The following is a 21,579-nucleotide window of genomic DNA, read 5'->3' on the forward strand; positions in this document are numbered from 1 at the left end:
GGTAATGAATGATTCTCACCCTCATCCCACCTTCTAAATGCTAACCAAATGTCTCCTTAGATAAGGGATCTTCAGCCACCAATTTATCGGATATGCCTGGAACAATAAACAGCCCAATACAGACAAACTGAGAGCAGTTTAATCTATCACTATTCCAAGTGAAAATATGCAGAAGACTTCTAGAGTACTTAAATCTATATTTAGTAAATAGTTCACGATCTCACATATCTTCACTCTTAACCAATTCATATATAAACAACCCATTCCTTCTTTAGTTCTAAGTTCAGTATTAAAGACAGAAGCAATTGGAGGTATTAGTGAAAGAGGAATTGAACGTTGAAAAGGAAAGGAAAAATGGTTTGGAGTTCAATTGACCAGGGCAGAACCAAATGGAAACTTTTCCTAACCATTTCAATGACTACTTGCTAGTTGATATGATTGGAGAGAGACATACTTGGATAATAGCTGGTAGTACTCCATGACCAAACTCTGGTTGTCAAAACAGAGCAGCAATCTCTTTGAAAACCTTAGTCCCGATGCTGGTTTCTCAATGTAAACTCTTTTGGGCAGCACTTTAGCACCCCTTAGTAAAAATATGCTTTTGCATTAAAAAAACCGTGACTGTTTCCCAAAATTCAGAAAGAAACTCTTACAAATTGCTGTTCGGATCTCAAATAAAAAATGACAGTGTGTTATGGAAGCAACTTAAACATGCTCACCTGGTTGGCAGGTAGAACATTAGCTATCATTGTTAAGGAATCTAGAGAGAATTTTGAAAAACTTGCAGGAATCTAGATAGAATTTTGAAAACTTGCCTGAACAGTTCGAGCTCAACTTCTTAGGCCATGACCTTGAACACATTGAGAACACAAATCAAATGTCTACTTACTGGACGACTATGAAAATTTCCATAAACATGTGGCAAGTATAATAAGAATTTCACAACAGAAAATGGTTGTACATGGAGAAAAATGTGAGCATACGTTAATCTTGTTCATCAAATCCCACAAACAATAGCAGCAAACTAGAATGAGCAATGCCTAGCTACTGGCGCTAGAAAGGATATTCCTAATAGTTAGTAGCTTATATAATAAGCCAAAGCAGAAAAAATAATTCATTTCAATCATGGACAATATCAGTTGCCAAAAACCTTATGGTTCTATCATGTTCTTTCACTAATTTCTATGAGTGACATACTCACTACTCAGTTTTACATGATCTTACGGTTTTATAGCTAAACAACTCTAAGTGAACTACACTCTCTTTGAGAAGCCAATGAGACGTAAATTCGTTTTGTAACGCATACATATTGGATGGTGACAATTGAGATACCCAATCCAAGAACTTCTCGATTGAAAACAGCATAGATATCCAAGTGTTGATAAGGAATTTAAAAAACACTCAGGTCAATTCCCAGTGCTTTTTCCTAAGAGAAGAAACCGCATAAATCATGCATGAATGTAATACCCAATGCACCTAAATTATGCAAGAATCTAGTTATGTTAACAAAGCAAGAGAGTTTCAAGAGTGAAATTACATTGGAGTTATTATGGTTTATTAATCTGCTACCATTATTCGCAAATAGTCGAAGAAGATAAGAGTTCTGATTTACGAATAGGAAAGAGGATGTGCTGCCTCTTTCATAATAAGTACATTCAAAGCCTGAACTGAGCACATATTAGAAGATAAAACAATAACAACTATCCTTAGCTCTGCCATTTCTTCATGCATTGCCCAATCCCAAATAGTCAAATAGACAACCAGGAATTCCTAAACCACAGAAGCATCAAATCCCATGAGAACCCAGATGCAAATTATTAAAGCACCAGTGCACCACCCAAATAAATTGGATCAAAATCTTCTCAAACATATTCCAGATCATGTCAATGAAAGAGAGAGATGATTAGAAAGTACCTTTAATTCATGGAGATGATGCCGAGGATTGAATGTGAAGGTTGGGGAATGGGGGTTCATCTCTGGTCATAGAGTGACCACAGCTTGTTAACAGCGGATGTTATCCTCCCCCATTTATGTTTATTTTTTCCTTTATTTTCCTCAACTTTACCAGTTTCCCAAAATCAGGTTAAAAAAAAAAAAATGTTGACAAATCGTCATTTTCAGCAAAACAAACAGAGCATTAACAAGCATGCCAAATCGTCTTATTGATTTAGTTATGAACTTATGATGCTGAAACAATGATAATCTGAGTGATGTTCTACTTATGATGTTGATGTTATGATCTTAATGCTCTCCAAATTAGATTAGCCATCTCCAGAACTAGATGCCAGTGTGAAATGAATAGAATTTATAGACAATTTTGGTTTGCATACCACATTCATCACTAGTTTTTTTTTTTTCTTTTTATCTCACCAATTAAGCAATTCGGAATTAATGGAAAGATTCCCCACACACCTCCTTCCTAGCAGAAATGAATGTGTAAAAATTTTTAAATTGAAGGCAAATTCATCTGTCATAATTCTGGATGCATATCATCAAGCAAATAACAAAAAGTGGTAGAAGGCCACGAGCCAACAACATAATAATTTACTAACACAATGTATCTTATTAAAGCACTCTTATTCCTCCTATTGCCAAAATATAGTTCACTCTATCTAGACGAGAAGAGCAAATATAGATTACACACTAACACCATCCAAACACTGGAGGATGTACAAGAAAGAAACCTGGATGATGCTCCGTTGACATTACAATATCATTTGACATGGATTGCAAGGGTGGCTGCCTCCCTTGTACAAATGCTTAGCTTTAACCTTTCAGTCAATCAGTGCTGCGTCCATTGTATCTTCTTGATATCAATACCTTCCTTTACCATTTCATAGAGTGGGCTCATCTCTCTCAACTTCTCCACCTGCTTCACAGTGAGCTCAACTGCCCTATCAATCTCCTGCTCCGTGGTGAACCTCCCAATCCCGAACCTAATTGAGGTATGGGCCATATCCTCATCCACTCCAAGAGCCCTCAACACATATGAGGGCTCCAAACTCGCACTGGTACATGCACTCCCACTAGACACAGCCACTTCCTTCAGCCCCATTAACAGGCTCTCTCCTTCCACATATGCGAATGATATGTTCGCATTACCTGCATATCGACTCTCAGTGCTCCCATTTACAATAACTCCATCGAGCTTAGCCCTAATTCCATTCAACAGCCTCTCCTGCAAGGCCCCAATCCTTTTGCCATCATACTCCATCTCCTTCGCCGCAAGCTCGCAGGCAGCACCAAACCCGACAACCAGCGGGGTAGGCACAGTGCCACTCCTTAACCCTCTCTCTTGTCCTCCTCCGTTCATTTGAGGCTCAACCCGAACACGAGGTCGCCGCCTTATATACAGTGCACCAACGCCTTTCGGACCGTATATCTTGTGGCCGCTCAAGGACATCAAGCTAACATTCCACTTGTCAACATCAACTGGGATTTTTCCCAAAGCTTGAGCAGCATCAGTGTGGAAGGGAATTTTGAATTCCTTGCAGATGTTTCCGATTTCTTCAAGCGGTTGAATTACGCCAATCTCGTTGTTCACTGCCATCACGGAAACCAGACCGGTGTCAGGCCTGATTGCCTCCCGTAGTTTCTGCAAGTCAACAAGGCCATCGCTGCCAACAGGAAGGTAGGTGATCTCGAAGCCCTCTTGCTGGAGATGGCGGCAGGAATCAAGGACGCACTTGTGCTCCGTCTGAGTGGTGATGACGTGGCGCTTCTTGTCCTTGTAGAAGTGCATCACTCCTTTGACGGAGATGTTATTGGACTCGGTAGCGCCGGAGGTGAAGATGATCTCCTTAGGAGAGGCGCCAATTAGGGCGGCGACCTGCGAGCGGGCGGTCTCGACGGCAGTCTCTGACTCCCATCCGTAGAGGTGAGTTCGGGAGTGTGGATTGCCATAGCGGGAGACATAGTACGGAAGCATGGCGTCGAGAACCCGCGGGTCAACAGGCGAAGTGGCCTGCATGTCGAGGTAGAGTGGCCGCCCGGAGATTTGCACCCCTTTCATTACGATGGCGGTCCTGGTAGAGTCCTCTTGAGGCTCCACCGTTGCAGCTGCTGCAGCAGTAGAGAGAGGACGGAGGCAACATGGCCTGGTGGTGGTGGGTCGGAGAGAGCGGTGGAGAGCGGCAGCAAAAAGCTTGGAGGCCATGGCGACCCGTTGATTGTGAGACAGACGTTGATGGTGTTTATGCTTTGTACAGGGGCATGGGTGAGGGTTTATAAATTTGGGGTGGTAGGAATCACGCAGCGGGACACGTGGAAGGCTTAGGGGCCTAGTGGACCAAAAGGCTTTCTTAATAGACAAACGCGACTATATTCTATTTGGAAAACGTTATATATCCATAATTCTTGATATCTATATAACATCCATAATCTATCTAACATGTTACATAGATTTCTTCACACAAAACCCTAACGAACAAGAGAGATTTTCCGCTTCTCTCTCCTTCGTCCCCTCCTTCTCTATTTTTCGATTTTTGTAAAATTGGTGTTGTTTTGTTGCTTCTCTTTTGTACATCTTTCTTCTCTTTCCAGCTTTCTTGTCATCTCCTCATCTCTCTCCAGCTTTCATGTTCTCTATCATCATATCTCTCTTCTCACTCAAGCTCACCACCACTACTCATATGGCATATTTGCCGTCCGACCACCATTCGTGATGTGGCTAGTCCCAAAAGAACCACAAAGAGATGAGGATCAAAACCGAACAAACCCCAACGAGTTTCGTCCACCACAATTGTCGGAATCATCCTCGAAAGTTCACGGCCACCATGGGAAAGATCATTAGATCTGGACAATCCGACCACTTTTGGAGGAAACCGACACTACCAATGGACTCATCTCGACGAGAAGTATCTTACACACCCTTTTCCCGACCGAAAATGTCATCGGAATGGATTGTATAATAAGGCATTGTGTTCATTTGTGAGAGTGTAATAATACATTATTTTCATTTGTTTTCAATATTTTGTAAGCATTTAACATGTTGTTTTTTGATTGAAAGACATTGATTATGGGCAGTCTATTTGTTCCAGTGGGTTATTACATTGTGTCTTTTGGCTGTGTATTTTCTCCCATTGGGTTATTACACTCTACAATTGACAGTGATTTAGCCCAATGGGTTATTATACTGTGCATTTGACAGTGTTAACTTTTTATCATACAGTGTTTTATTACACAGTGTAGTCATGACAGTGTATTTGTAGATGTGTAATTGATGGTGGCTTATTATATAGATCAATAAAGATTTGTATTAATCATATTGATTGGAAATTTTGTTGTAAGAGCACTTGCAATGGTGTTATTTTGTCTAGGTCAACAAATATGTATGGGGTTTTGTGTTTTGCTGATGTGGTTGTATTGAGTTTTGTGTTTTGCTTATGTGGCTGTATTGGGAGATGTGTTTTGTTGGTGTGGTTGTATTGGAAAATTGTGTTTTGGTGTAGTTTTATTGTGGACAATATGGAGGGAATGAGAATTTGTTGGCCTCCATGTTGGGTGGGAAGGAAAAATGTATAGGAATTTGTATTTTGCTGATGTGGCTATATTGAGAGATGTGTTTTGTTGATGTGGTTGTATTGAGATACGTGTTTGGCTTGACTTTTTATGTAATAGAGATGAGACCCAGTCTTGATTTTTGCTGGCCCAGCAAATTGTTCCCATTGCAATTGCTCTAAGCACTCATATAATACTATCATGATATTACACTATATTTCTTATGAAAAACTTGACAAAACCATTTTCTCATTTATATAAAAAAAAACCAATTACATTGTCTATCAGTAACAATGTAATTACCTAATTTAAGAGGTACCGGAACAAATTATGAATTAGGAAGTTGACTCATCGAAAGCTTGTTCATTTTGCTCTCAATTTCTCTATATATATAGATGTGGTTCTCATGTGTTTTGTTTTGATATTTTAAAATGTAGTATTAAAGGCACATATCATAGTGTATTTGGTTCCAGTGATTTATTACGCTTACATTTTTGTAGTATATGGTTATAGTGGTGTATTATACTTTAATCACGGAAAGTGTAATAAGCATTCTATTATGAGAAAAATCCTGCTTCAAAATATATTCATATCATGTTCACCTGATAAATACATAATATTTTATAGTTGTTTAACCATCATACATAACAAACGAACACATTCTAACTGACTTATAGTTTCTTAAACAATAAAAGTTAACAAAATTGATAACGTCTTTGACACTTTTCAATACAATCAATGTCAACAAAAACAAAATCCTTGAGGTGTAGTTTTCACGTGTTTCTTATCCATGAACACCTTGAACAAATTCCAAAAAGGTGTCTTTTGCATACTCCTTTTATGTTTCTTCTTCAAGCATACGCTCCTTATTAGTGACGTTATCCCTTGCAAATTAGACCAATATTGCAATGAGATGGGTTTCTTCTTTGTGTCTTTGGTTTTGGCCATCCTGAAAAAGAAGGTTCAATTACATCATGCACTAGTGCACAACAGCCTTCAACAACAAATTAGGTTGTGCAAAATGAGAGGGTATCGAAATATAGAAAATCATTCGAAAAATAATTACGTATCAAAATGTCAGTGTATTGAACGAGTGTGTTGTGCATAATTTATAATGTTCTAAATAAAATATACATTGCTCGAGACCCCAATGACCACATCTCCATTTCTATAGTGTCTAAAAGGAGCTTAGAATTTGATGTATCTATCAAGGTTGCTAAATTTTTGAGACAATACCCAACAATCTTTGGGATAATTACATTGTGCACAAACAGTGCAATAAAGCACTGGGCTAAATACACTACCAAATGCATAGTGTAATAACCTCCTGGGCTAAATACACAACCATATTTCATTGTGTAATAAACCACTGGGGTAAACACACTAGGAGAAATACACTACCATAAATCACAACATACATAAACAATGCGAACAAGTACACTACCAAAATAGCAAAGTGTAATATTCAGAGTTTGCACCAATGAGCTATAATATTAGGACAACACATTAAAATGAAGATGTAACTCATTAGGAAAGAAAATAAGCATAAAAATAATTAATTCCAAGCAATGGATAGAGAAGAATGTGCAAAAACAATCAAATCAACACAAAAACCACACGTTTAGAAATAGAATTCATCCTTTATAATACAACTGGGATCTTGAACACAGCAAGCCAAAACAATCAAATCAACAAAAACCATCGTAGATCTTGAACATGTGAAACCTAATAATAACAATGCCATAACAAATTCAAACAATGAAACCTAATAATACACTATATTATGACATTGAACTTCATTATCACCAAACAAACTTGAACTCAACTCTCCATCTTGATAATTAAGTTTTTTTTCTTAAAAGTGTAATTAATTTGGGACAATGTAATAACGCACTGGAGCATACCTTCGACGTGGGTCTCCATTTTTTGGTGGTCATTTCGGTCGACGAAGGGCTGGGCTAGGTGCTCCTCACCTAGGGGAGTCCATTGGTGTGTCGGGTTGCCAAACAGACATCGAAATCAACTGGATATGTGATTTTTGTCTGGTGATTACCCATGGCTTCATGGTGGATGATTTTTGTCTGATGGTTACCCATGGCTTCATGGTGGATTTTTGGCAAAATCAGTGATCGTTGACTACAAATGGGGGCCGCGTGTTGCTCATGGGGGCTAGACGCTTCTTTTGACGGTAGTGGTGGTCATATTGGTGGTCGGACGGTGGAGATCCATCGTTGGCCGTGAGGGAGTGATGTGCATATATTTTATCACATTTTTGTGCATAAGTTCATTATGTTCTCGGTAATTTTTGATGGAATTGGGTTGATGCTATTCATGTTCCTTGTTTTTTTATTGTAGGAGGAGTTGGAGCAAAGATCAAATAGAGGAGTAAATTGCAATTGGAATCCTATATAGGACTATTGGAGCACTAATGGCCGCTCGAGCACAAATGACCGCTCAAGCAGCCTAGTAGTTTGCTCAAGCGCCCCAGAGAGATCAAGTGAAGCATAACAGAGCTGCTGGACCAGAAGCTGATTTTTCCACGGCTTGAGCGGCCATTACCGCTCGAGCGGGACCCGACGGAGCTGTTTTCCGAGATTGACTAAAATTAGGTTTCTTTGGACACCTAAATTGATTATAAAAAGGGGGCCATGAGTTTAGAAAAAGTACATTCTTTTCTTGGGTTTTCAGGTAGCAAAACTCCGTCTCTTCAAGTTGTTGCGAGGATTCAAGGATCTTCCATCAAATCAAGGGGATTTTCTTCAACTCTTTTCCATGATTTCTCTTCTTAGATTTATTTTTGATACTTGGAAGATGAGTTGTAACTAAACCTCTTTGCTAGGGCTTGATGTAGGCTAGTATGAATATTGCAAGTATTTCAATTTAATGGATGCATAATTTTGGTTCCATGATTCATGTCTTTAATTACCGTGCTTATAGTCTATTGTTTGTTTGATTGCCTGATCACCAATTGAATGCTCAATTAGGCTCATCTAGCTAGGAATAAGGAACGAATCGAATTCACATGTCTTAGTGGAACCAAAATTAAAGAAATCAATTGTCGACTACCATGAACAAGGTTAGGGGATTGATTTGTTTTTATAGTTCTTTAGATCGTAATGAGTTATTAGCCTTAGGTTAACGACTGCAAACCGAACAGGATTAATCCATTGTTAATAATATTTGTTGGCACCGCGAACGAACGAACCAGCATATTTAAGAAAGAGTCAACCCTTGAATTGGAACCATAATTGTGTGTTTGCTAATTGAATACTTGTGATAGGATTGCTAGGTGAAATCATTACCTAGTGTTCTTCTCTTATTGGATGCAAAATCTGAATTTTATTTCTTTGCTCGTTTATTTTCTTTACATCAATCAATCTTTCATTCTCCTGCCTTTTCTCAATCATTCATCAAGTTAGGTATCATAATTAGATTATACTAGTCTCCGTGGGATCGACCTCGTTACTTGCATACACTGTGCTATTCGTAGACTCTTGTGCACTTGCAAGAATTTATTACATCAAGTTTTTGGTGTCATTGCCGGGGACTAGTTTTAATTTAATTGTGTACTTAGCTTTCTTTTTCTTTCAATTGTTTTTTTTTTCAGGTTGTAAGCAATGACGGTGGTTGTGCAAGCTGAGACGATGGGTGATCTTGACATCCCCACTATTCCAGAGTCCCCATCATGCATTGTACTTCCAACAGCAGCTAGAACTACGAGCTTAAGACCATACACTTTAATATGATGCCTTCTTTTCATGGTCTAAGTTCGGAAGATCCACTTAGTCACATTCGTGAAATTTTTAATATGGTTTCTAGCATGTCTCTGTCTACAAGAGTTATTGAGGAGCACTTGAGGTTGAATATATTCCCTTACACTATGAAAGATAAAGCAAGGACGTGGCTTAACGGTTTGAGGCCGGGTTCACTGGCGATATGGACTGAGGTACAAAATAAATATTTAGAAAATTTTTTCTCAACTCAGAAAACTGATGCTCTTAGGGATAAGATCATGCAATTTGAACAACAACTTGATGAGTCGTTTTCTGAGGCATGGGAGAGATTTAATAATTTGTTGACTCAGTGTCCCCATCATGCTTTGCCTTTATTAGCATTTTTTATAAAGCACTGATAGTTCCTAGTAAGGCTGCAGTCAATAATTATGCAGGGGAATCGATTAGGAATATGACTCCAACCGAATGTCAAACTTTATTTGAGAGATTAGCTATTGAGACGCAACATTCGGAAGTAAGAGGTAAGCGAGCTGGTGTTTTTGAACTTAATAATTTTGATACTTTTGCACCAAGATTGCAGGTTGATGCCATTGCTAGTAAGTTGGACATGCTTCTAGCAATGAATGGACATACGACTCAAGGAGTGGATTTCCCAGAGTTTGTGCAAGAACAAGCAAATATGATGAACTCCTATAATCGAAATCCAAGGTTCGATCCCTACTCTAACTCCTATAATCCAGGTTTTCGGGCACATCCAAACTTTTCTTGGAAGAACACCCAGAATCAAGCCAATCCACCTACCACTACATTAGAGGATATGGTGCGATAATTGGCAATTAACCATCAGAAACTGGAGGCACAAGTGGGTCAAATCGCTGAAGCATTGAGTCAAAGGGAGGCTGGAAAGTTTCCAAGCCAAATTGAGATAAATCCGAATAATAGGGAGCATGCCATGGCTATCACACTTTGTGGTGAGCAACAAGGCCGAGTTGCTACAAAGTTGGAAGAGCATAAAGTTCAAGCACAAGAGCAGCTGTTTCAGCAGTCACATCGTGCAATCATGTATGGGTTGCCTGACCCCGATAAACCTGCTCCACTTGTGAGACCTTATGTTCCTCCAATCCCATTTCTAGGGCGTCTTAGGAGAAATAAAGAAGAAGTGTCATCATTGCAAAAGACAACCCCAAAGTCGGATGTGGAACCCTCTATTGCGCAAGAAGAGAAGAAAGTAGATGAGAATGAGGCGGTTCAACGACTGAAAAGTGTAGTGTCATATCACAAAAGAAGTTTTTGCCAAAGCTTAAGGATTCAGGGAGTTTCACTATACCTTGTTGCATAGCCAATAAAAATTTTGAACATGCTTTATTGGATTTGGGAGCATCAATTAATCTAATGTCTCTTTCTGTCTTTGAATCTTTGAATGTAGGAGCACTCAAAAAGACCTCTGTGGGCATCCAATTAGCTGATCGTTCTATTCGATATCCTAAGGGGGTACTAGAAGACGTTTTCATTGAGGTACATGGACTAATTTTTCTAGTTGACTTTCTAGTACTTGATATGCAGGGTTGCCAAGGTCAAGGAGAAGAGCTTCCGTTGATTTTGGGGAAACCATTCATGAAGACTGCAAGGATGACAATTGATGTGTATGAAAGCACACTGACAATGACAAATAATGAAGAAACAGTGACCTTCAAGCCCAAGGCAGCTCAAGGTGAGAAATCAACGGATAAGAAGCTCACTATTAAAGATTACATTGTGGAGAAAGAAGGACATCCAACTGAGGTTGAGTCTAAAATGTACTGAGAGTCGTTCTACACGAGAGAGGTAAGCATTCTCCCGCCTTTGAGTCCTTTCCTTTATCCACTAACAAGTTGTTCCCCTTCATTGTGAAAGTACCGCAAGATAAAATCCTCCAACAAGTGGTTTTTGGAAAAAGGGAAAAGAGATATTCCAATTTCTTGAGGACCCAATTGTTCGTGCAAAAATGAGGGTCAGAAGGAATGAGAGAGGTGTTGATATGAGTGTGGCTTCCAAGTTCACTAATTTGGCTACTTGAAGAGTTACGTCTTGCCTTGACGTTAAATAAAGCGCTTGGTGGGAGGCAACCCACCTAGGTTAATTAGTTCCTTTAATTTTATATTGTTTTATAGTTCATTACGGAAGAGCACTCATCCCACGCTGAATTGCATTACTTATTTGTGCATCAAATGCAGGAAGAGAAAAACTGTGCCAAAGCGCTGGATTGAAAATTTTTCTGGGAACCTCTCAGGAAGAACCAGTGTGCGAGCCATATATGTGTAGAAAGCTCCGGCTGTCTAGTTGCTGCAGAATTTTACGGTTCGTCAATCAGAGATCAGATGAAGGAGAAATTGATAATTCTTTGACTACTGTGCAGTGCTGGAGTTTACACCGGAATTCCGTCCCGAATGGCTTCTTTTTCAGGTTGTGTTACCCTAACTCAGCATGGTTTCTTTATTCTATGCACTGAGTACATTGCATGATTCAAGTGTGGGGGTGGGATCTCATTCTTTTAAATGTCAAAGAAAAAAAAAGCCAAAAATATTGTGATGTTTGTGGGTATTGTCCTAGTAAGCCCTCACGGGACTATAACTCGTCCATTAGGGACACCTAGAGGTTTAAAGGCTTGTTGTACGCGCTAAATACCATTGTGATTTCCTACGACAAAGGGCTGTTAGGATTAGTTAGAGTATTTGTTTGTGAGTTTTGGGTTCGATGCTTCTTCACAATGATGAAATTAATTTGTGCCACTTAATTACTTTAAAGATGGTTTGCTTGAATTTTTGATTTGGAGATTAAATATGTCGTGAATCATTAACATGCATGTGAAGTCGAGAAATTACATGGTGTCGTTCATCACATACAAATTGTGGAGACTTATACCCGGTGAGATTTTGAGCCAATCGTTTATTCTGAGGGATTTTGTTCTACTCCATAATTTCTTTCGTGCTTAAACTTTCTTGAAATAGATCTCATATTCCTTGTTTTGATTGCTTGCCAAGAATACATCGTTCTGAATTTATGTCTTGATGAACTTTTCCTATGATGATCATGTGGATCTTGAGAGATGAAAGTAGGCCTTCTTTGATTCGTTTGTTTATCTTTCCAACCTACCCTTACATATATTTATCGCTCGTACCCTCTTTTAGCCTAAACACAAACCTTTTTGTCATGGCCAATCAACCTTACCCTATTTAATTTGAGGTTCTCTTGATCAATGAAAACTGAATTTCCTATCTCCTTTTGAGAACCATTGAGTTGAATGAATAATTGAACAAGAGTTGATTGTTTGATGTGTTTTGATAAATGTACTGGAGTTGTGCTTTGGTTATGAAAGAAGAGAGTTCAGTGTGGGGGTATTGCAAGGAAGTGAAGAAAAAGAAAAAAAAAGTTGAATGCGGAATTGAGAAAAAAAACAAGAATCAAAGAGGAAGAAAAGAGCATGCGTTCGAAAAAAAATTCAAAAGAATTATTATTGGTAGCTCTTATATTGTTGATGTAGGGTGATAAGTTTCAAAGAGTTGAAAAGTGTGGGTGTTTTGTGAATTGGTTGGGAATTAAATATTTGGAGAAGGGTTTGGATTGCTATATGGAAATTTTGATGATTCTCTTGAATTTTATGTATTTTCTTACCTTTGCTTTTACCTACACTATACCCCTAGCCTTACGTTATAAGCCTGAAAAGTCCTACTTGATCTTGAGAATGACTTGGTTTGATTTTGAGAAGTGATTCGAGATATTGTTCACGATTCTTAATAAGTGATATCCGTTGCCGAGATCTAATTTTTATTTTCTTTCATAGCGTTCTTCTTGACTAGTATGTGGGATTTTGTTATCTTCTTACATTATTCCACCTACATACGCTTCTTTTGAGAGTACTTAGCCAACTTCGGTGTGAATTTTTATTCTGAGTGAATTATATGTGAGGTTTGAAGTTGAAGCTAAGCGTTATGTGATGGATGACTACTTATGTGAATTTAGAGATGGATATGACGGTTCCTGATTCTGATTTTATTGAAGTCTTTGAGTTAAGATTTGAGTAAGTTGTTTTGGATGTGATTATAGTGGTATCAATTTTTGAGATTAACGAAGGGGTATAAAAACCTATTTTGTCCTTTTTTTCCTCTTGTTTTACTCAAGGACGAGCAAAAAATAAGTGTGGGGGTATTTGATGTGCATATATTTTACCACATTTTTGTGCTTAAGTTCATTATGTTCTCGGTAATTTTTGATGGAATTAGGTTGATGCTATTCATGTTCCTTGTTTTTTTATTGTAGGAGGAGTTGGACCAAAGATACGGGTCAAATAGAGGAGTAAATTGCAATTGGAATCATATATAGGACTATTGGAGCACTAATGGTTGCTCAAGCACAAAGGACAGCTCAAGCGCCCCAGAGAGATCAAGCGAAGCATAACAGAGCTGCTGGACCAGAAGCTGATTTTTCCACCGCTTGAGCGGCCATTACCGCTCGAGCGGGACCCGACGGAGCTGTTTTCCGAGATTGACTAAAATTAGGTATCTTTGGACTCTTAAATTGATTATATAAAGGGGGCCACGAGTTTGGAAAAAGTACATTCTTTTCTTGTGCTTTCAGGTAGCAAAACTCCGTCTCTTCAAGTTGTTGCGAGGATTCAAGGATCTAAAGGCTTTCTACCCAACAACAATTCCATCAAATCAAGGGGATTTTCTTCAACTCTTTTCCACGATTTCTCTTCTTAGATTTATTTTTGATACTTGAAAGATGAGTTGTAACTAAATCTCTTTTCTAGGGCTTGATGTAGCCTAGTATGAATATTGCAAGTATTTCAATTTAATGGATGCATAATTTTGGTTCAATGATTCATGTCTTTAATTACCATGCTTATAGTCTATTGTTTGTTTGATTGTCTGATCACCAATTGAATGCTCAATTAGGCTCATCTAGCTAGGACTAAGGAACAAACCGAATTCACATGTCTTAGTGGAACCGGAATTAAAGAAACCAATTGTCGACTGCCATGAATAAGGTTTACGGGATTGATTGATTGTTATAGTTCTTTAGATCGTAATGAGTTATTAGCCTTGGGTTAACGACTGCGAATCGAACAAGATTAATCCATTGTTAATAACATTTGTTGGCACCGCGAACGAACGAACCAGCATATTTAAGAAAGAATCAACCCTTGAATTGGAACCATAATTGTGTGTTTGCTAATTGAATACTTGTGATAGGATTGTTAGGTGAAATCATTGCCCTAGTGTTCTTCTCTTATTGGATACAAAATCTGAATTTTATTTCTTTACTTGTTTATTTTCTTTACATCAATCAATCTTTCATTTTCCTGCCTTTTCTCAATCATTCATCAAGTTAGGTATCATAATTAGATTATACTAGTCTTCGTGGGATCGACCTCGTTACTTGCATACACTGTGCTATTCGTAGACTCTTGTGCACTTACGAGAATTTATTACATCAGGGAGGAAGAGAGAATTCGCATGAGAGAGAGGAGAGGGAGAGACAGAGGAGAGAGAGAAGTGAAATCTAAGGAGAGATAAAAGTGAAATTTAAGGAGAGATTAAAGTGATTTTAGGGATTTGATTTTTGATTTTTGATTTTTGAATTTTGAATTTTGAATTTGCTTAGTCAACTGTTTACATGGCTTGCCATGTCATTATGTGGGGTTATGGATACCAAACTTATGTATGTGTATCACTACTAATTCTATTTTGAAAGATAAGCACTAGTTGCATGGTTGCACTTCATTTTTAATCAGTTACATCTCAATCCAAATAAATCTCAAATAAAAATATAACAATTATGAGTACACCCCAATTTATATTTTTTTGTGTTTTTTCAATCTGCACGCCTATAGTGTTCCTCTACCTCCTTTCGTCTCTCTGTCAATTTCACCGTAAACAAAATCAATTTCGACGACTAATTCTATGCTTGAAACGTCAATTTACCTTGAATGGTGCAATTGACTTTTCTCTTTAATTGAAACCTCCCTCTTTTTTTCCCTTTACGCCATTGCTCTTAAACTGGTGAGGCTCTTCAAATGCTCAACCTCCACTCCCCTCTTCAGATTGTCCACCGCAACCTCGTACGATGCCACCACTTCCCTCAACAATCCATCGCCACCACTCCCAATCTTCCACTCTCGATGATTTCTCCAGAATCATGCCTCTTGGTTACAAGTGGGTGCAGCAAGCATGAAGTTGTCACTCTCTAATTTGAGTGAAACAGAGACAACCAATGGTTGTTCTTTCCGAATCGAAAAGCGAGTAGTGTTTGTTTTGGCATTGGATATCTGTTGAACGAGATGGAATAGAAATAGTGTAGGTCATTGACCTTCTCTTTTGCTTCACTACTACTCTAGAGTTGAGGTTGAGCTGGAGGAGGGAGAGAGTTTGGTGAATTTGGGGCAAAATGGTTGGGTTAAGTGGGGGTGTTGATAGATGAGGGTTTTTTTTTTTGTGATTAATGGAGTGTACTAAGTTAAGTGGGGAGTGCAAATAATGCTTATCATTTTGGGAAAGAAGTAGTTAATAGAATTAGTGGTCACTGAAAGATGACCCGCGTTCCAATTTGGTCATTGACTTTCAAATTGTGTCAATCTGACCACCAAAACTTTAATTTGTTCTAATTTAGTCACCCGAGTAGATTTTGAGCATTTTCACCCAGTCTTCCTACTAACATGGCAGGTTGACCATTAACCATTGCCCACATGGCAAAAAGTGTTGCACAGCTGGCTAACATTGTTGATGCGTAAAAAAAACTTAAATGTTTAAAAAACAATTTCACCCAAATGCCTCAAAAAATGCTCCAAGTTCATAAATACGCGTTTCTAGCCATTGACGCCCATCAACTGTGCGATTCGAACCAACTAGGCATCATCTTTGCTTTTGGAGCCATTTTCGTATAATCTTTACTTTTGGAGTCATCAGCACACCATCTCTGCGATTTTTGGTAAGTTACGTTTTGTGGGTAAATTTTCAATCCTGTTGATTTTTTCTTCTCCTCTGGTGCTTTCTATGATAAATGAGAACTCTTTTTCTATTTTGTGTGTGATTCGTTGTGAATAAGAAGAAAATGTGGTCATTGAAAGACCTTGAAAACCTTAAATTCTATTTTCTTCTCGATTTGTCGAGTTTGCTTGTTTTTCTATTCAACTTAGTGTTCAATCTATCATTTTTGCTTGTTGTTGTTGATTCCTTTTTCAATAGGTGTTATGGATAAGCCAAAATTTGTAACAAGGAGACCTTTTGTCACACCCTGACTCTCGAAGCGTGAGGGAAGAAGGAAATGACACAACAAACACTACATGCAATGATAAATCAAATAGAAAATTGAACAATATCTCCCCTTAAATTGGAGAATGCCACCCTGCATATATAAAGAAATTAGAATACAATATCCAAAAAGGAATCCAACCCAAGGACCCTCAGGGCCCACATCCATCTCCATGCTATCCGACATAGGAGTCTCGATCACAAGAAGCACCCTTCTGGTCATCTAACATAAATCCAGAGATACAATCCCATAATATTTAAACATAGATCCAAATCAAATAAAAATGACACATCCAATGCCCAAAAACATGTGAGTCATCAACACAGACCACCACGGTCATGCACGCCCCAATCATACTGATCCGAAGGACCTACATCAGAAATGGACTCACCTGAAAGGATAACAAAGGAGGGTATGAGCCGAATGCTCAGTAAGGATAGACAAAGTATAAATAAAGGTTGAGATTCAAAGAAAGTAAATCAACAACATGTGAATGAAATATGCACCCGGTCTACCTAACCGAACCTCCAATGATCAATCGCTAGGCCGTGAGTTCATTTTGCGACAAAAGGCCAATAAGTCACTGATATACTTGATAATTTCATTGTTTTATACTTATAATTGCACTTGTTTTTGTCCTGTTTGGGTTGAATTGAAATATCATAGTGCCTAAAGCACACATTTTACCTGAATTTCAGGTTTGGGATGGAAAGCTAATGATTTGTGCAACAAAAAAGAGATAAACCATATTGCCCTTCCTGGATTCCCTTACTCGAAGAAGGCGTGCTTTTAGCAAAAATTGAATCTCACGTTTGATTAAAAGAAAACGTGCCTAAGGGCAAAAAAATCGAGACTTCAAAGAAGTAATTTTGGATTAGGAAAGGGGGGAGACTATTTCAATACAACTCTTAATTATTTTAGGGTTAGACAGAAAAGAGACAGTGAGACTTACACCGAAGTAGAGGGAAGTTGGAGGCGTAAGCCATCGTGATTGTTTGATTGTATAATAAGGAACTAATCCTCCTTGCTAGGGCTCTAATGTAGACTAGCCATGAATATTCGATAACTTTGGTTTATGTTAATTTGTAGTTATTATTCCATGATTGGGTGTCTATTGGTGTTCTTAATGCTTTTGAATATCTGGCCAATATTTGAATGTTGTGATGCTAAACTGAGACTGAAAGGTGATGTTTAGGGTTTGCATCTAGCAATAGATACTTTAGGTTGAATGCTTCACAAACATGTAGGAGTATTACTTGTGTGGTCGTTACATAATTTTTCATAGTTCTTAATGGGTTCTTGATATTTTGATTCGAATGTTAGACATAACATAGATTGATAGCTTGAATACTTTTGATATCTGCCAAATATGGAGTATTGAATAGGTTAGGGAAAATTGATTGTCACCATGGTTAATAATTGTGATTAACAGGGCAAAGGATTCCAATATGATTGGTTATGGTGAAATTAGACGTCTTAGTGCTTTCTTACATGGAATTAATCAACTGCAATTTATGTATTATTTTCTAGTCATTAGTTCAATAGTCTTAGTTTAGTTAATTGAAAATAAAAATTTGATTGTTCAAATAGCGTTAGAATTAGTCATAATCGGTACTCCGTAAATTTAGACAATTCTCATGGGATCGATACTCTATTCATCATTATATTACTTATGCGATCCGTACACTTGTGGATTTTGCGCAACAAGTTTATGGCGCCGTTGCTGGGGATTAGTTTAATTTTTGTTGATATCGATACAGGTTAATTCTAGTTCTAATTTGGATTTTTTTTTGTTTTAATCAGGTACTCTGTGTTCGTTTATGAGTCTTGGGAGACACTCGCTGAGTTTGGACCTTACTACACTTGATTCTGAAATCAAACGAACTCTTCGAAGGATTCCTAATGAGCAAGTAGGGGAACCAAGAAGTGATCGCTGAACAAGATTCAACAAAGCCCGTGAGGGATTATGCTATCACGACTATGGAGGCCTCACCGTCAAGCATTCGTCGTCCTACAATAGCAGCTAACAACTTCGAGCTCAAAAGCCGAGTGTCATCACAATGCTCCAAAATTGTTCTACCTTCTGTGATATGGCACATAAAGACTCGAACGCTCACTAGATAATATTCTTGGAGATCTGTGATACTGTCAAAGCGAATGGAGTCAATGATGATGCTATTAGACTGAGATTGTTCCCCTTCTCACTAAAGGATAAAGCAAGGGCATGGTTGAACTCGCTACCCCCAAACTCAATTTTGACATGGGACGAATTATCTAAGAAGTTCTTATCCAAGTTTTTCCCAGTTGCAAAGTCTACGAAACTCATACATGAGATAATTTCCTTTACACAATTTGATACTGAGCCCCTCTTGGTAGCTCGGGAAAGATTCAATGATTCATTGAGAAAGTGTCTCTATCACTCCATACCAGTCTGGATGCAAGTTCAAATGTTTTACAATGGTTTGAACAATTTAAGTAAGATGATGATTGATGCTACTACTGGTGGAGCGTTGCTAGCAAAACCAGAGAGAAAAACCTACAGTCTACTGGAAGAAGTCGTCTCCAATAGTGATCAATGGCCTAGTGAGCGATCGATGCAGCAAAACAATCCATACAACAACACTTACAACCCAGGGTGGAGGAATCATCCTAACTTCTCTTGGAGCAATTAGCTAGAATGTCCAGAATAAGCCGACGAACTTTCAAACACAAGAGAAGAAAAGTGGGTTGGAGGAGATGATGGTGCGCAGATGGCTGCACACACAAATCAATTCATGTCCAAGACTGACCAATTCATGGCGAAGAGTAAAACAAATTTCCCCAACCAGGCTGCTGCAATTTGGAAGTCCAGATGGGTTAACTAGCCAACGTGTTGGATAAGCGAGAAAGAGGTGCATTACCTCGCCAGACTAAAGTGAATCCAAGAAATCAAGAGCAAGATTTTGCAATACATTTCGGAATGGACGCCTAGTTAAAACGATGGTTGATTTGGATGAAGAAATGATAGAAAATCAAAAGGAAGCGGAGGAGTTGCAAAAATTTGAAGAAAAATCAGACCAGATCGGCCTTACTAGAGGAAGCCACGAAGGCTTACTCGAGGAAGCTTCACAAAAAACTACACCAGTTCGTCCTTCCTCGAGTAAGGATCTGGACCTTCCTCGAGGAAGGGAAGACGAAGAATATGAGAAATCTTTTTTAGAGCGGAAGAAAAAAGAGCTCTAGCGAAAACGAATTGCAATTGAATACGATTGGCCTGATCTTGACAAATCAGCTCCTCCAGTCAAACCATATGTTCCTCCTATTACATTCCCACAAAGGATTCGCAGGAACAAGATGGATAATAATTGTGATTAACAGGGCAAAGGATTCGAATAGGATTGGTTATGGTGAAATTAGACATCCTAGTGCTTTCTTTCTTGGAATTAATAAGCTACAATCTATGGGTTCTTTTCTAGTCATTAGTTCAATAGTCTTAGTTTATTTAATTGAAAATTAAAATTCGATTGTGCAAATAGCGTTAGAATTAGTCATAATCGGTACTTTGCAAATTTAGATAATCCTCATGGGATCGATACTGTATTCATCATTATATTACTTGTGCGATCCATACACTTGTGGATTTTGCGTAACAGTCACTCCTGTCCCATTCTCTGGCATCTAGTAAATACTAGGGAATGTCAACAATAAGGCCAGAACCATGTCACTAGAGCCAATATCTGAATCCATTAGCAACATTTTCATGTACATACGGTTAGAACCACGTCACTAGAGCTAATATCTGGATCCACTAGCAACACGTTCACTTACATACGAAATCACTGTAATCCACATCCACCAACGCCTGACATGAATCCTCGAGTCCATACCCGGTAATCCACCATGCTACTAATAATGCACAAAATAGAATCTAATATCCACATACATCAAGATTTCATGAAGAACATTTAAATGTGTCAGTCAAGCTTGATATTTCCAAGGTTTAATGCATAGTCAAATAAGTAATTGTAAGCTTAATAATAACGAGAGTATGAAATATGCACTTTGGCCCTATTTGGAATAAGCAAAGAGTGGCCCAAACGAACTTACCAAGCCAAACGAATTTACCAAGCCAAACGAATAATATTTGAGGGAAGGAATATTTAAGGCTTTTTCTGAAGTTCACAGATAACAAAAATAGGGAATATCCCTACCTCAAAGCGGAGTCGCAAATTCTCACCACAAACGCGACATATACTCCACACAAGTTCACTAACCTATTCGATGAAATAAGCTCTATTAAATTTTCATGTTCACCTATCCATTCAAATGTCACATTCCATAGTCTACAATCTAGCCATTTCTTAGAAATCCACATTCTACCTTAATTTTCAAGGTTAAACAATTTAATCCCACTATATACTATTTCTATTTCTCATGCTAACCCAACCTTAATTAGAACAATTTAAAATCAATAACCTTTACCTTGAAGCTTGTTAGTGCCACCAAATCAAGAAATCAAACTCTCCTCTTAAATTGGCTCACAACCCACACTTGAACCTAGTAATACAATAGGATTAGAGTCTAATTTGAGCTATTAGGTAAAGAAAAACCTCAATTTGAACCAAAACCCCCACGACCCATTTGACCCACAAATCCTAGATTCAAAGATTTATCTTAATCCTTTCTTTTTGTAAGCAAATGAAGTAGAGATGTAGATTCGCCTAAGGAAAACCTTCGCCAGCAGAAAAGCTCATCGGAGCTTCGCCGAAAAAGCAGTTGTTGTGTGTGTGGTTTGAGAGTGGGTGGAGTAGAGAAGCTAAAGCTTCTCTTTATTTTTTAGAAGAGTTTTTGGGTGAGGACTGCGATGCACCTTCACCTATTTATTTATTTATTTTTAAATCCTATTCTTTTCTCTCTTTATACTTTTGACCTCAAAATCATTTTCAATATTCTTTTATGCCTTTTTGATGTTTCTTTTCAACCTCCATTTTTACTCATTTCGTAAACTAAGTCCTATTTATATATTATATTTTTTCTTTTATGGGTTTTACACCCTTTACTAGGTCAAGTAATAAGT

At 38.1% G+C, this 21,579-nt stretch overlaps 1 protein-coding gene and 1 non-coding gene across 2 annotated transcripts; both read right to left on the minus strand.

Moving 5' to 3' along the window:
* Positions 1 to 2,464: 2,464 nt before the first annotated feature.
* Positions 2,465 to 4,210, minus strand: LOC120006381 (cysteine desulfurase, mitochondrial-like). Its single transcript, XM_038856403.1, has one exon. The coding sequence runs from the start codon at positions 4,154 to 4,156 to the stop codon at positions 2,783 to 2,785; it is 1,374 nt and encodes a 457-aa protein (XP_038712331.1). The 5' UTR covers positions 4,157 to 4,210; the 3' UTR covers positions 2,465 to 2,782.
* Positions 4,211 to 9,491: 5,281 nt separating this feature from the next.
* On the minus strand, positions 9,492 to 9,599 carry LOC120006739. Its single transcript, XR_005470082.1, has one exon. It is a non-coding gene; the product is annotated as a small nucleolar RNA R71 (small nucleolar RNA).
* Between the last annotated feature and the right edge of the window lie 11,980 nt (positions 9,600 to 21,579).

This window comes from Tripterygium wilfordii, chromosome 9 (assembly GCF_013401445.1).
Source record: "Tripterygium wilfordii isolate XIE 37 chromosome 9, ASM1340144v1, whole genome shotgun sequence".
Classification (NCBI taxonomy): domain Eukaryota; kingdom Viridiplantae; phylum Streptophyta; class Magnoliopsida; order Celastrales; family Celastraceae; genus Tripterygium; species Tripterygium wilfordii.

Coding starts and splice junctions, on each gene's coding strand:
- LOC120006381 (XM_038856403.1), bottom strand. CDS start 4,156: ATGGCCTCCAAGCTTTTTGCTGCCGCTCTCCACCGCTCTCTCCGACCC.